This window comes from Hermetia illucens, chromosome 1 (assembly GCF_905115235.1).
Source record: "Hermetia illucens chromosome 1, iHerIll2.2.curated.20191125, whole genome shotgun sequence".
Lineage (NCBI taxonomy): Eukaryota > Metazoa > Arthropoda > Insecta > Diptera > Stratiomyidae > Hermetia > Hermetia illucens.
Genome location: NC_051849.1, coordinates 31509069 through 31525512, shown reverse-complemented (window position 1 = coordinate 31525512; position 16444 = coordinate 31509069). Strand labels below are relative to the sequence as shown.

Here is a 16444-nt window from a genome sequence, read left to right as displayed (position 1 = left end):
GAAATGTCGAATAAAAACAATTGTTCGGAGAAAACACACCGACAACGAATGATACACCCAAAATAACATCCGAATTGACGATATGACGATATGAAGCAGACTTGGAGACTACAAAAGATCGAAGTAGTCCCAGTGCTAATTTCAGCGGCGGGATTAGTCTCGCAAAATTTGCATGAAGCGCTGGAAACGTTCGATCTTAGGGCTGGACTATACATGGAGATGGAAAAAGCGATTGTCCTTGCAACCTGTGCTATAGTCCGAAGAGCCCTGTCCGGTAACAATCTGACCTAGTGGGCTTCAGTCTTGATTCGTGCTATCTTCCATTTAAGATCTATGTCTCTGTAGTATAGAACCACCGCGTCATTGTTTGAAGTGTTTGCGACATTTTCGCATGGTCGCACACACTTTGCGTTGAAACGCATCATCGCTGTGATGCGGGCCTTTGGATGTTGTCTTCAGCCTCCCAGTCGTCTCTCGGTCCGGTTGGGATGGAAGAGGGTCCGTGGGCTTTTTCAACTATATATATATTCATATATATTTTTTTATTAAAGGTTCTGTACTCGGTTCCCCAGAAAACCTTGGTCCAGGGGGATTCCCCGCCTTACTACTTTCCTGGGTTTTATTAAATACTCCTACAAGGTTAAAGTTTATTTTCCTTATAACAATCTCGGCTATTACCCAATAGAAAGCACTTTTATGCTTGAAGGGAAAACTCCACCTAATTTTCCCCTGAAATTTCCACCAGCAAATTTTACTTACATACTATACTTACTCGTCGATTTTAAATTTCGATTATGCATGAACGTCATGGATTCATTTGAAATTATCATAAAGTTGAAAAGATACGTCTATCAAAACGCTTTCTCATCCAACTTTTACTCATATTGTGAGCGCAATCTAATGGAAATAAACTTTTATGACCACGTTACCTTTCACTATTGGCGCACGTCGTCGGTTAATTTCGACGCAGCGCTTAGTATCACCGAACAGAATATGGAAATTCTAGCGCATTCATACAGTTCGCTGTGAACTTCAGTTGCAATTTGGGAACTGATCACTTCTATCTAATCGAGCGATTTACGGGTGACAAAAGTAGACCAGGTAAATGAACTGTGTTTGTCCTATCTTAGTAAATATGGTCTACACGGTGGTAAATTGCGTTCCTTTATTCTAATTTGTGCATTACCACCACCACAGGAAGTGTTTGTAAACATAGTGAATTAAGTGTTATCCCGACCAGATCGATAAAACGATTATCTACACGCTCTCAATACCGAATCCTGAAGTGTTATCAGTGACTACCTAGTTTTCCTTAATAAATGATGCACTACTAGTTGCATGTAAAAGACAGTATTTGATGAATATTGCTGCACAATCCTTCAAGCGGTCCTCAGAAGGCATCCTATGAATTTCACTTTTTCATTCTGTTTCTTAAGATCTTTCTCGGGAGAAAATTCAACTTTTAACGTATGGGACCTACTCAATGCCACCACCCCAATGGTCCTTGATCTTTGGTCATACATATCTACGTATGTTGCATAGTGTACCGCCACTCGTTTCACCAATAAAATCATATAAAATGGTCACTAGCTAGTTTGACAGTTTTGAATTTTGAGGAACAAAACAGTACGACTTAGGCAGACAGAACAAAATAGGATAGATTAGGCAAGCCATCGTAACATACGGACCGCCCCTTCAAGTAGAATTTATCTTTGCCTCTGCACTTTCTGCAGAACTTCTACTCTCACTCATTCGTAAATTCTGCGAATTTAATATCTTTTCCAGTGCGTGGAGGAAGAAGAAAGTTCATCGTCCTTCCTGCTGTTGCAAAAATATTATTTAAAATTATCATGGAGTTCTGTGTGGAGTACTGTGCGGAAATCACTTGCTTTTCATATGTTTTGAGAAAGCTTTCGACGGTTTGGATAAGAAGTGTATCTGAAGTTGTCTATTCAGAAGGAGCATGTCATCATTTCAGCATAGCATAGCGGATGTATATATATAGTTAAAAAAACCCACGGACCCTCTTCCCGCGAGGGGCGACCAACCTAAGGATACCTACCTATATTGCAGAGACATAGATCTTAAGTGGAAGACAGTACGAATCAAGACTGGAGCCCACTAGAACAGACTGTTACCGGACAGAACTGTTCGGACTGTAGCACAGGTTGCAAGAATAACCGCTCTTCGAATCTCCATGTATAGTCCAGCCCTAAGATCGAGCGTTTTTAGCGCCTTGTGCAAATTTTGGGGGACAAATCCCGCCGCTGAAATCACAACTGGGACTACTTCGATCTTTTGTAGTCTCCAAGTCTGCTTCATATCGTCCGCAAAAAGGCCGTAGTTTCGGATTTTTTCGTGCGGCTTTTCAACAGTGTTCCGGTCCAACGATACGGCTACATCGATTATGAAGAACGCTCGTTCTTCCTTGAGAAGCAGGACTAGATCGGGTCTGTCCCACAGTAGTTTGGCCCGATCATTTTCCAAGATTCTCTCCGGAGTATACATATAGTAAGAATGGTAGGTTGCCAGTAAGTTATACTTCAACACAAGGTTTTCATGGAGAATCTTGCAGACGGAGTTATGGCAACTGGTGTACTCGATACTGCTCAACATCCTACACGCAGATATTATGCACTAGATAGTCTCCTCTTCAGGGTTGCTTAACCTGTAACTGGAGTTGGTGATTGGGAAGTCATGAAAGGTATACCGTTTGTAATTTTTTGTTGGGAACGAAGCATCCTGAATTGAAGTTAAGAATGCTTCGGTCTAATAGAAAAGTACTCCTGTTAGCCAACCATTTATTGGAGGCTTCGATGTCAATCCCATCATCATCATCATCACCAACGGGGCAACAACCGGTATCTGGTCTGCCTTAATAAAGAATTTCAGACATCCCAGTTTTCGCCCAGGTCCACGAATTCGATATCCCTGAAAGCTGTCTGACGTCCTGAGCTACGCCATCGCTTCATCTCCGACAGGGTCTACCTCGTCTTCTTTTTCTAGCATAGATATTGCCCTTATAGACTTTCCAGGCTGGACCATCCGCATCCATACGGAACCGCCCATCATAATATAGGGGACCAAAAATTCTTCGGAGGATTCTGCTCTCGATCGCAACCAAGAGTTCTCAATTTTTCTTGCTAAGAACCCAAGTCTCCGACGAATACATGAGGACTGGAAAGATCATAGTCTTGTACAGTAAGAGCTTTGACTCTATGGTGAGGCGTTTCGAGCGCAACGGTTTTTTGAGCTATTGGCCCTGTTGACAGCCAACAACCGTGCGCGGATTTCATCATCGTAGCTGTTATCGGTTGTGATTTTCGACCCTAGATAGGACGGTCTCAAAGTTGTAGTCTCCTATCTTTATCCTTCCCGTTTGACCAGTGCGGTTTGATGTTGTTGGTTGGTTGGTTTTCGGTGCTGACGTTCCAACCAGATATTTTATCTGGCCTTCATTGATGTGCAGCCCAAGATCTCGCGCCGATTGCCGCCTGCTCGATCTGGATGAAGGCAGTTTATGCATCTCGGCTCGTTCTCCCCATGATGTTGATATCGTCAGCATAGGCCAGTAGTTGGGTGGACTTAAAGAGGATCGTACCTCTTGCATTTACCTCAGTATCACGGATCACTTTCTCGAGGGCCAGGTTAAAGAGGACGCATGATAGGGCATCCCCTTGTTGTAGACCGTTGTTGATGTCAAATGGTCTTAAGAGTGATCCTACTGCTTTTATCGGGTCTCGCACATTGGTCAGGGTCAGCCTAGTCAGTCTTATTATCATAATTTCGTCGGGATACCGAATTCTCTCATGGCGTGTACAGTTTTGCCCTGGCAATGTTATCATAGGCGGCTTTAAAGTCGATGAATAAATGGTGCAACTGAAGGCCATATTCCAACAGTTTTTCCACCGCTTGCCGTAGAGAGAAAATCTTATCTGTTGCTGATTTGCCTGGAGTGAAGCCTCTTTGGTATGAGCCAATGATGTTCTGGGCGTATGGGGCTATCCGGCCTAGCAAGATAGAGGAGAATATCTTATAGATGGTACTCAGCAACGTGATACCTCTATAATTGCTGCGCTGGGTGATATCTTCCTTTTTATATATGAGACAGATAATGCCTCTTTGCCAGTCGTCAGGCATGCAGCAACAAATTTTTGATATGACCTCCACATGTCGATCTTCTGTTGGACTGAAGTAATATTCGACATGGGATCCCATTCTCTGCTTTTCAAGTTCAATGGAGATAATTTATTATCTGTGATTAAGGTAACCTGGTGTAATTGACTAGAGGATTGGTTTTCAAAGAAAAACTCAAGAAGAGAATGCACTTGATTGTAGTGCATTGTTTTTAAATCAAGTACCCCCCTTACTCCCTGGTGACGTAGGATAGTTATCTTCAATATTTCCTTCCTCTTTTCTATCACACCGAAAGTATATAGAGGGACGGGAATGGCGAAAGTGTTGATTATCACGATTTTATTTTTCCCGAACAGCTCACTTTTCAGGACAAGATCCAGACGCCGTTCAAATTCCCCCAGCAACTTAGATTTAATTATTGCCACAGCAGTTGTTGTTACTTGCAACACGCCGAGGTATTTGTAGACGTCGTCCGAATCCATCCACCTTTCGTTATCGGTATGTTTTTCCCCGAACAATTATTTTTATGCGACATTTCTTCAAACCCAGCTGCTGAACTGAATGGTGATGTCCAGCAAGGATTGAAGTTGGTCTTGGGCAATTAAAATCACAACGGGCTTAGAGGGTCGCCTCGGAAGATGCCACGTCTGATTGGTATATCCCTTGCTGTTTGTGAGGATACCGATAGCTTCGCGCTCCAATTATTCATCATTGTTCTCAGGAGAAGAACGACATTCGAGTTGATTTTGTACAAACGTAACACTTGTAGTAATCACGAATGTGATATGAAGTCGATGGCTGATTTATAATCGATGTAGATATATCATTTTTGGTGGACGAAGCTGCTTCATAGGTACCGTATCAATTATAAACTGTTCTCTACAACCTCGGGAGCCTTTTGCATATCCTTTTTTGTTTCTCAGCTATCAGTTTGTGAACATCAAAATATTTTGCGATGTTCGCAAGTGGGAACTTTGTAATTGGTAGGAAGACAAGTCATTGGTCGACATATTGAAGGGCAAGAAGTGCCCTGTTCCTTGGGGATGGGAAAAGTTATCCCCCTGGTAAAAAATTGTCGAGCTAATTTTTAGTTATGTCAGGCGTGGTCACTTCAGTGAGGGTATCGCATGAACGCATAAGGTGCGTGAGCCGCGCTGGCTCAGGTTCGCTCCAAACACTTCTCTAGAAGTCTTCTGGCTGATCCGGATCGAGTTTACACTCATTTCAGACCGCTATCCTATCCCACTCATCCATGACATTGAGCACTCCATCGCAAACTGGCGTACTTTTCTCAACCTTGGACTTAGGCAAAGCATACCATCAAATCCCTGTAGCTTCCCAAAACAATCCGAAAACGGCAATAAGCATAACTTTCGGACTCTTGGAGTTGACTAGGATGACTTCTGGAATGTGCAACGTGGCGCAAACTTTTCAAAGATTCATTCACTTTGTGCTACGAAACCTCAACTTCTATTTTGTATATTTGAATGATGTTCTGGTCGTGCTTTTCTCTGAATCCGAACAATTAGAGCACCTCGAGTTCATTTTTCAATACGTGTCTGGAAAAAATAACGTGGTTACTGACGCTTTTTCACGTGTTGCAGAAGTCAAAATCTCCGCCACCGTCGAGACGCAGAAGGACAACGCAGTTCTTCAGAGCTTGAGGACCAACTCGAAATACACATTCAGGAAGTTTGCTATCTTCGGTTCGATATCCAGTATGTACTGTGAGACCTGATACAAGAAACCAAGGCCATATATCCGGCCAATTTCCGAAAGGAAGTATTTCACGCCGTTCACGATCTAGTACACCCAGGTAGTCGGACAACGAATCGTTTAGTCACTACAAAGTATTTCTCGCTGTCCATAAACAAGGACTTTAATTCTTGGGCCACACAATGCACCTCGACATCATTTGCCCCTCGGGGGCCTCTAAAGCCACCTTATGAGGGCCCCTTCAAAGTTTTCGAACTAGGCTAAGATTATTATGGCCTCAACGTCGTGGGCACGACCACACGAGTCTCTTTGGCTCGGTTAAAGTCCTTCGCTTTGCGGCAGCGGAGTTGAGGGAGCTGTGCATCTAGTTCCTCGCGCCCTTTGGTTTCAGCTGGGGTGGAGTGTTACGGCGGAGCGAAAAACTTTCGTGTCGCACGCGCGCAAGTGCGGATCGAAGACTCCATTAAACTTGTCGTCTTTCAGTAGTTCAAAGCTTAGATTTGTACGCTTCTTGTGAAAAGTAGTTGCTTTAAAAAATGTTCGGGCGAAATTAATGAGTTTGTGTGTTGAGTTGCATCAATTGTTTACTCCATAGGTGAAACGATATTTAAAAAAAAATAAATCTGCCGTTTTGTTAATATTAAAACATTAAACGCGGACTTTCCCGTATGACGTGTATGACGCTTATATATCCATAAAGTCCAGTTTTTCCAATCGAAAGTTTAGTTTATCATCCTTAAAAAAATATTTCACTTCAAAAACTGGGATTTCCCCGGTGAAGAAAGTCTGCATGTACATATTTCACTGTAAGCATTGTACCAAAATGGCATCATTGAACACACTGAACAGCACTCTCTCCTCTCACGGCGTCCCATATGAGGCCAAGCTGGTATTTATTTACATTCCACCTTCCAAGCTCCATAGTTCCACTGAGTACTATTTACGATTTGCTACTTGCTGGGTGCAGTCAGTGTCAATCTGTCAAAGTCTTGGACGTATGGGAAAAATTCGAGTGAACAACAGGAGCTAGGAAATTGTTTTCTTTTTCAAAGTGAGTATCCTTCCACGTTTCTTCTTATTAAATCGCCACGCCAAGTTAATCTCGCGCGCAAGGGTTTCCTCTCGTGGAAAATTCCCATGAAATTTGCCACATAGCAAAGGAGGGCAGAAAAGGGTCGACGATCGTCGGAACGACTTCCGACATCAGCGTCAAAAGAGAAATTCGCTTCATGATTTATTCGGTGACGTGTTTACGAAAAATTGTTTGTAAATACCTGGCGAGTTTCGTAATCTCTAGGTCGCATCATCCTCAGCGTTTTTTTTTTTTTGATTATGTGTACAAAATGGCATTACGCTGAGTTCGGGGAAGTGCCGCGATTGTAGGCGGATTGTTGTCGTTTCGCTCGCCGTCGGGTGTTCTATATTTTGAGCTCGAAACCCAGTCGAGGGCAGGAAGTAATTACAGTCGCGATACTTAAATCCGCGTCGCTTTATCAGCGTTCTAAAGCGCTAAATAGTTAGCTCCTCTGTTACTCGCTGATAACGATTTCGTGTTCAGTAGTCAACTCGTCTGGACGCGGAAAATGAACTCCAGAAGCTTCACACTCTTATCTGAGTAATGAGAGTGAACATAAATTCGCCCATTATGTCATGGCAAATCGGCTGGTTTGATTGTTCGAATTCTTTAAGCGGCGGAACGAGTTCTCCGCGCAGATGCTCACAACAAGTGCTCGCCCGCCTCAAAGCCAATGCGATATTTCCTTTTGTTGTTGGTTTTGTGTTGGCGGAACAGATGAGCCGCTGTTTATGGAGCCGTAAGTCATTCGCTCAGCTGAGCAAGCAACGACTGGAGAAAAGATGGTAAAGGTTTCGGGCAAGTTTCCAGCTCGTAATATTGAAAGCCAATGGAAAGACATAATCTCGACATAACGCAATTGTGTCGCACGCATTTCGTTTCTGGAGGTTGCCTAATGGTTACTTGTGCATAGTAAAATGTTAGTGCTTTCAGCCCAGAATTATTGTAGGTTTGCGGGTTCGTAAACGGGAGTGCATCTTGGAAAAGATCTTAGGCAAACAAATTTTGCTCATTTGGTCGGTTAATCTCATGCAACGTGGTACTCGCTCGAAATTTATTTCTGATTGTGGCAGTGATTCTCTCCCCTTTGCCAAGGCTACAGAATGATTTGTCTTCATCCAGTTACTTTTGCGAAAGTTGCATCCTTCGGTTTTTCTACTCTGGTTTTTAGGACAATTTTTTTTTGGCTGCCACAAACTCCTAAGACTATGCCTGCTGTGATTAGAGCAACGGGAAGAGTCCAGCCGACCCAAGTCAATTACTAACTTTATTCGAATAGATATCAGTATGGAGGGTATTTCGGAGCCCAGGCACCATATAGTGGCAGCCTCCTGATTTTTTTTCCAGATTTTTCGGTTGTGTAGTTTCTCAGAATGGGTCTGTAAAAAAACTTTCAATCTCCGGCAATCCCCACCTTTCAAACAAATGTCAAAACCAAGACCTTAAAAAGTGCTGCAGTATTTGCGCTGAATTACGGAACCCCAACGGCATACCATCAAATTCGAAAAGGTCGAAAGGTGTCGATCGCGGTGTTTGGTTAAAAGCGCGACGGAAGCAGATAACGGAGAAAACCGTGCCCTGGCAATCCTGCAAGAGGTCCTCGATCACTGGCATTTCGAACTCCTGCTCCAGAAGCGCAAGCTGCGAAAAGGCTAGTGCCGCTGTTTAGGATGTGGCGGTGGCGAAGACCGTGATGCTTTAGCGCGTCAGCTCCAATGATAGTGCTGCTTACGTCCGCAATCATGAAACTCCATGGGAAAAGGCCTCGCAGACCCAAGTTAAGCTGAAGCGAATTAACACCAATAATCGCAATTGGCGTCGCGCTTGCAGCTTCAAAATTGTCCTCGTCCCTAGCCAATCGCTCCGTGACAAGACGCCTCGGTCAAATGGAGACGACAGATCCGCTGTTGAGGAAATTGATTCCTGTGGTGCGATCCGTGATGTACCTGCGGTTTTCGTAATGGAGAGCGCCTGATGTAAAAACCGCGATTTCGGCGCTTTCAGTTTTCCGATGGTGGGATTACTTCAACGGTAGCTATGTACGCACACGGGTGTCTGCAACGCTAAGTTCTAGCACCGAAACAGCATGAATGATACCAACAGAAACGTGAGAAATCGAACGCTCTTGTTGTTGCATTTCGCAGGAGCGCCCCGACGGAGACCTTTAAGATGCGATCGTGGACTGCGTTAAGCAGCGTTGCGAAAGTCACACCGTACGGAATGTACGTCGGGTATAACGGGGTCACCACTTTAGATGGGGAACGAGGTATCATTTGGACCTCGACCGGCCTCTTATGAAATAAGTACGACATTGGCAAGAAGAATTTTATTTGCATTTAAATGAAGACGAAAGAATACAAGAATTGCGCAATAAGAAATATAAAGCTGATGATATGAATGAAACGGCGAGACCGGTCGACTCGGCTGCTACGGGGAGACTACTTCAGTGACCGCCATGGCCCGGGATGTTGCACTGCGTTGCTGGTGGAATGCCGTGCAGTGGCCGCGGAAATTCAGTGTGCCATGCCTGCGCACGCGGTTCTTTGAATCCTATTAAGTTTGGTTTTTGTATTGCTCAACGCCTATCACCACACAATAGAACCGTACGTTAGGTTGGGACGCACCACGGCTGTGAATAATCAGAGAACCATCCTCAATCGAAGGCCCTATTTCCTAGCAAAGTAACCTCGTCAGGGATGTTCGATTGTTACCTCGATCCTGCTCCTCATTGTGGTATTCACAAAGTGAGAACTGTGAGTAGACTGCCTTCTACCGAGTGGCTGCTCTACTTAAGCCTATAGCAATTAGCTAACTTTTAGGGATAAACCACTTCGGTAGAAGAGAAAGATATTTGAATGTTCTAATGCCAGACAAGTTTCTGGAATTAAGGTACGTCGAGTGCTGCGAATTTATCTGCTTTACCGTCAGCATGACATGCTAACGTAGTGCATAATATTTAGCTGCTCGTTATAAGGTATGTAGTAGGGCGAGTATTAAGAATCCGCATACTAGAGACCAAGCTCCCCTTTAGCCTTGGCTTCGGGTCCTATTAACACATTTTATAGTGAAGGAAGAACGGTCCCTGGGCTGTTACTCTGATTCATTCGGCCGCAAGATTCGCTTGCCCCTGAAACGTAAATAGTTGACAAACAGATCTTCGTCGGTTGGATGAATCTATTCTCGGCTCGGTTCTGCACATTCTCGGCCCATTCGAGAACAGTTTCCAGCACCCATCGCACACTCTTAATCTGGAGCATAATTGGAACATGCTACCCATTGGGCATATTGATAACATTTATTAACGAGGAAGCCAGTAACAGTTCAAACTGCCATTAAGTCTAAAAAATATAACTTCTGAAACTTATCAAACAGTGCAATTTCAAAGCCAAGCAGACATGAACGTTCATTATTCCGATAATTTTGCTTTATCGGCAAATAAAAAACTAAAACAACGCTTAAATGCCAGATAATCGTTCTTTTTTTTCGCTGATGATAATCCGACAATAGCTCTGCATCATATAAGATACTAAGTTTAATATAACCTTGGAAAAGTTGTTGATGTATTAAAAATGAAGTGAAAACAAACATCCACATCGACACTTTTATGAATGATGATAATTTTTGGCTGAAAAGAAATATTTTTTCCCAGCACGACAAAAAAACATTCGTGTATGGTTGTGTTTATATAGTTTTTTGAGAAAACAGTCAATTGCGCTATTTATCATTTCTTTCCTGAAATTTCGATGCAAATTAGGCCATATTGAGGTCTGTGTAAATTTCGTATCAAAAGAGTGATGGGAATCTGATCTAGATTCGCAATCTATTTCAGTGCAGTGCCGGCATACTCTGGACACATGATTCAATGCATTGTGAAATAAGTGGATTTCTTAGGCATACTTCGCAAATGTTTTGTGTTAAAACTTCCACTTGTGCGGCCAAGGGACAGCGGGGTTGTTTCGACTTGACAGATTTCGCGGCATGGCAGGCTGTGTTGCCTTGTATAAAGATGGAAGAATCTCCATTTTCTTCAATTCGTTGTTTAAAGGCGGTGTTAAGGCAGAAGACTATCGTTTAGGACTTTTAAATATTTGTGGGGGTTTTCTGTTCGTGTCCCTATTCGTGCCATGAAGCCTTTAACAAAAATTAGTTACATCTAATCTAATCGGATCGAGAAGAAGGACGCTTGGTCGCCATTATAGCTCAAAGAATTCTTCGAGGGTTCTTCCATTACGGTGAAAAGACCACTTAAGGAGGGAGCGTTGAGAAAAAGACAAGGGGTGGCGTGAGACCTACTTGTGTAAACAGATGGCGCTCATAGCTACAGTACCACCCTGCCAATGAAGGACCGTAGTCTGCGTTACGTGAAATGGACTTGATGTCTTCCACGAAGCGTACTCGTCGACCTGACCGGCGCGGTGCATTTGGCGGGAGATTTTGGTTTTCTGTGGCAGCAGCACGCGGCACTGGTTGTTGGCCCTGGCTGTCACTGACTGGTGATGTATGTTCCTTGGTCGCAGGCGGATGTATGTAGATCTCCGTATTTTCGCTCGTGCTACCTTCGGTGGCTAGCTTACATGGTGGCTTCTCGGCCACGCATCTTTAACGTGAACGTCTTGTCGGTCCTACTTACGACTTCGTACGGGCGGTCGTAAAGCTTTTTTAGTGTGTTTTTCACCGTGTCGTCCCGGTAAAAAACGTGCCTGGTTGTGTTCATATCTTTTAATTTAGCTGTGCTAGGTGTGTGCTGAACATGTATCGTATATCAAAATGTTCACGAAGTCTTTCGTCCAAAGACTAGAAGAACCGCTTCATCGTGTTCTTGGCGATGCGGCGTACTTCCGAATGTGCCAATCCGTGCACATACATATATAATATGTATGCGGACTTTCGAAATTTGGCGTGATGAATGGCCTATCTCTTCCTGTGGAAGCCTCATAAACGATTGAGACTTTAACAATTTCTACGCGTGCCAGTGCGTCGGCAACGATGTTGTTTCTGTCAGCCGCATGTTGGATATCCATTGTGAGCTGGCCTGTGTAATCGAAATGCCGAGCTTGACGAGGTGATGCGTGCTCGTACTTTCATTTGAAGGCGAATGTGAGCGGCCTTTGGTCGATGAACACTGAAAATTCACGCGGTTCAAGCATGTTTGGAATGCTTGATAGCGCTATAAATTACCAAACGCCTGCGGTCGTGTTACTTTGGATGTTACCCTGTAACAAGCGTGGAGCTTGGATCCTCGCTGCGTGGGGTGTGTACTTCCTGTAAAAATACAGCATACCGACGAAGTGTTCGGATAGCTGAGTGGTTAAAGCACAAGGGTATCGTACGGAAGGTCGCGGTTCAAATCTCACTGGTGGCAGTGGAATTTGCATCGTAATTTAACGTCGAATACCAGTTGACTCAGCTGTTACCGTTACGGTCTTGAATGAAGTAATCTAACACACTTGAAGGCCCTGATCCAATATGGATTGTTGCGCCAACGATTATTATTATTATACCGACGAACTGCGGTAGTTGTTTTGCCGTCTTGGATTCCGGAAAGTTCTCGATTACGGCTACTTTCTCTGTTAGTGAGGTGATACCAGTGCTCGAGATGATGTGACCGAGGAAGAGCACTTCCTCTTGAGCGAGCTCGCACTTTGAAGAATTTACGACGACGCCATACTTCTGGAGGCGCTCGAAGATGGTCTTGAGGGCTTCGAGGTGGGAGCTAGGGATCCTTTGGTGCAATCAAGATATCTATATAAGCGCAGATGAAATCAAGATTGCTCAAAACTCAAAGCTCAAGATGGACTTTTGAAACGTCTGAGCGGCGTTGCATAACCCGAATCCTATGAACAGAAATTCGAATACTCCAAATAGAATGATGATGGTGGTCGTGGAAATGTGCTCTTCAGCGATGGGCTTGTGTTATGTTATGTACTGGCTTCCTGCACCTTGGGATCTCTTTCCCAAATTGCAGCAGTACGTTTAAGATTCGCTAGCTTCTCTAGCTTATATACTTGTACAGGTCTCCTTTGGTTTCCCCTGGATGGCCTTCCCTTCTTCTCATTTACTAATGTATTTTGCCTGAGTGTGGGACCCGGTAGTGGACTAAAGCAATGGCTCTCCTTGCACGAAGTCCGATCGCTGAGGGCTGTGGTCTTCGGCTGGGTAGGTGTTGGTCCTGGTCTAGAAGGGGCTGACATCTGTCCAGATAAATAGACCTTGATCGGCTATTACAGAATTGTTCGTTTCTAAGTGGCTCTAGAAAGACTTTGTTATGTCAGCGAAACGCTTGGAAGTTGGTTCCGAAAATTTATTTCTGTAATGAAAGATAATCGTTAATTTCCTCTACAAAATCTCTGGGACTAATACTATTATTCGAACTGCGGGACTAATTAATTACTGGTGTACTGTTCCTTGGGAATGAGGAAAGTTATCCCCTTGGTGAGAAATTCTAGAACTAATTTAGGATTGGCAATAATCTGATTAAAATGATTTGCCAGTACCCTGTGAGTGCTCTTGAACCGCTTTAGCCAGAAGTTGTGAATCTTGTCAATTCCTGTCGCCTTCCAATTACCTGCCTTTTCAAGGACTGCATGGTCGTTTCGAGGAGAGTCTGTTATGAACGCATAAGGTCTGGGAGTCACGCTGCTTTTAAATTGCAGTAGCTAGGTTCGCTCCAAACACTTCTCGAGAAGTCTTCTGCCTGATTCAGATGGAGGTTATTTTCACGACCTGAGTTAGTGAGATTTTTATAGAATCCCCGTTGGTTTTGGAAGAACAAGGTGTTGTCTGTCCTTCGCTGAAAGCTTTTTTGATTCCTACGGATGCGATTGGAGGATACCGCAAGTTTCTGCTTCAGCACGTCGAGGATTTCTTCGATTGGCACATCATTGTACAGATGTTAGTATCCAATGATGTTGGCAACGCATCTGTGCACCTTTGGTGATGGATTTCCTAGAAGTGCTTGCGTAACACGACCAATCTTCCTTCTCAACTTTTCGACCCTTTGGTTGAGTCGAAATACCTAGAACGGTAAATTCCTCCTGCGCGTACCTCTGCTACTCGCTCCAAGTTGTTGAGTATGGAGACGAATAACCATGGCAGCTGCAACGTAGACCAGGCTAAGAACCTCTGTCGTAGTAATCTCGCTAGCCAAACGATCAGACAAAATTCTGTGGACGCCAGCAATCATATTGGCAGTAGCTAAATTGAACTTTAGTTTTGGGATCTTTGACCTAGCGTCTGGGAGTATATTCTATAAATGCGACCTGAAATGCGGTGAAAGCCTCATTATAAATTAGGTCGACATCCTAAGTCTAACTTCTTCTGATTACTGGGTTCATGGAGTGCCTTACAGGTGGAGTATTCGTGTTGCTCCTTTGTTCAGTCCGGTAAGTTGATGACTCCAAATCGGGCTCAAGTGAGACTTCGTGGAAAATTTGTTGCCTAGTTGCCAGGGCAACTCGATTATTTTTCACTACACTGGAACATGACTTAGTTTTGGAAAGCGGGTTACGAGGGGGGAGGGAGTCGGTGTCTGTACCCTGATGGATTCCGTTCCAAATCCGTGACACGGTAATAGGGGCGGACGATAAATTCGTTAAGTTGGATCATCCATACAACGCCTAGGTCTCCCGTCCTTGGTGGTTGACGGCATAACCGCCAACACATCCTAGGGTGAGGAGCTGCTCTAGTGTTGTTAAGTGACCCTTGACCGTGTTGGGTACTGTCTTCGTGTCCCTGGGGTCCCATTTAAAGCATTTAAACAAAAGTCCCCAATTTTGTTCCCACGAGTAATGGGGAATCAGTCAACCCTGCAACAGAGCCCCAATGTTGCAAAGATAGGGAAGGTGTTCGGAAGGGAGCCGCTGAAATACAATGTAACGTCACTGCAATTTATCCGGTAGGCGCGTCGATTCCTTCGCCCCGGATTAAGCAACGCAAGCGTTTCGATGGATAATAATAGAATGTTATGCATTCATTTCATGCCTTAACACTAAAATTTACTCATTTCTTTACAGAATCATTCCAATAAGTATTTATTTGCTAAAATGCCGGAGGAATTCGATGGATGCGAATGCGTTTGGAGCCATGAGCTCGCTATGCGGCGGTTATTATCATTGGTAAATATAAACTATTTCTAGACTTATCCCAATAGTTTAAAACTTGCCTTGATATCAAAATAGATACGTCAAGGACAGGCACATTGCACTGACAGCGAATGCACGGATGGTAAGCTTCTATCATTTTCAATCCCTTTGTCTTAATATTTTACTGATATTTGCCTTTGTCACACAGTGGTATTGCCACGGCCCAACAACGATGCCGGTGAAAATTTCACGTTCATGTCGATGTTCTTTCTAATTGCTGTGATATTGTACTTTATTCGACCGAGTGCTTTTATGCGGCCACAAAATGGTACGGAGAAACCACAACAGCCACCACCAGGTGGAGAGGTAAGTCATACGAAATACTGTGGTATGAATGTCTACTAAGCGCTATCGATTCCTTTTGTCTAGGGTCCAAACAATGGAGCACCACCAACCATCAATTGATATACAGTGTGTACGGGTATCCCATTGAATCAGATAACAGTTTATTTCTATCATTCTCAATTTGCAAGATAAGAGCCAGCGGTGACAGAATGGAAACAGTTGAAGTTGATATTTTGCAAGGCTCGCGAGGGTCAAAAAGAAAATTTCAGTTCAAATGAATATTTCTCCTTTTCAGAGCAGAATTGAAAATCAATGTATTTTTCCTTTAGCTCTTGATAAACATTGGGTACTTTTCACTGTTTTTTTTCTATTCTTTTATTATATTTCCTTATCCACATAAATTTGAAGAAGAATTTATTAACACAAGTAATTGAATAGAATGTTTTAATAATTAAAACCGAAATAACAAAATTGTCATGTCAGACTTTTCTTTCTTCTTTTCTAAGATGATATGTAATTTTGGGTTTCATTCTAAACGAGGAATAATGCTGTATACCTGCATCGTTGGGTACACTGCATGTGTTTTGGCTTCCAGAGTAGAACCTGTTTTGAATTGTGTGTCCACATGTGATAGTTTCGGTAATCTGCGGCGCCTGGATGGTAAACAACCTCGTCTTTCAAGAACTGCAATCCTATGGAAATTTAGAGCCATGACTCAATGCTAAAACCGGATTCAATGGAAGTTATGGTGAGTAAAAGTGCGTGTCATCGATACCGGTTGGAAGGATTCTTACCTGCGTTGAACAATGGCACATGTGAAAAGGATTTTTGGAATCGGAAAAATTTATACAGGGATCTGTTGCCGTTCAATCCACTTAGAGTAGACTCACAAATTTCGGAAAAGGTTCATTTCGAGAGTTTTAAAGTGGACCTTTTCGCCGTTCTTTCATATTCACGTATAGACTTTTGTTTTTTTGAAGACAAAGAGCTCATATCTATTTTACATTTGATTTTTGAGAAAACATATTGAGCTGATCAAAAAAGGAAATATGCGGTTGTTTTGTATTGATATTTTGCGCCAAAAATAATT

The 16444-nt window shown here is 43.3% G+C and overlaps 1 protein-coding gene across 2 annotated transcripts; it reads left to right on the top strand.

Annotated features, from left to right (window-relative positions):
* Window positions 1–1007: 1007 nt before the first annotated feature.
* Window positions 1008–15831, top strand: LOC119660025 (small integral membrane protein 14). Of its 2 annotated transcripts, none has more exons than XM_038068411.1 (5): window positions 1008–1101; window positions 14941–15042; window positions 15106–15151; window positions 15218–15375; window positions 15439–15831. In XM_038068411.1, the coding sequence occupies exons 2-5, from the start codon at window positions 14971–14973 to the stop codon at window positions 15472–15474; spliced, it is 312 nt and encodes a 103-aa protein (XP_037924339.1). In that variant the 5' UTR covers window positions 1008–1101; window positions 14941–14970; the 3' UTR covers window positions 15475–15831. The 2 variants fall into 2 exon arrangements, with proteins under 2 accessions (XP_037924339.1, XP_037924332.1); XM_038068404.1 differs by lacking the exon at window positions 1008–1101 and adding an exon at window positions 6745–6904.
* The last annotated feature ends 613 nt before the right edge of the window (window positions 15832–16444 follow it).

Coding starts and splice junctions, on each gene's coding strand:
- LOC119660025 (XM_038068411.1), top strand. CDS start 14,971: ATGCCGGAGGAATTCGATGGATGCGAATGCGTTTGGAGCCATGAGCTC. Junction 15,043..15,105: donor TGCGGCGGTTATTATCATTG/GTAAATATAAAC, acceptor ATATCAAAATAG/ATACGTCAAGGACAGGCACA. Junction 15,376..15,438: donor AGCCACCACCAGGTGGAGAG/GTAAGTCATACG, acceptor CCTTTTGTCTAG/GGTCCAAACAATGGAGCACC.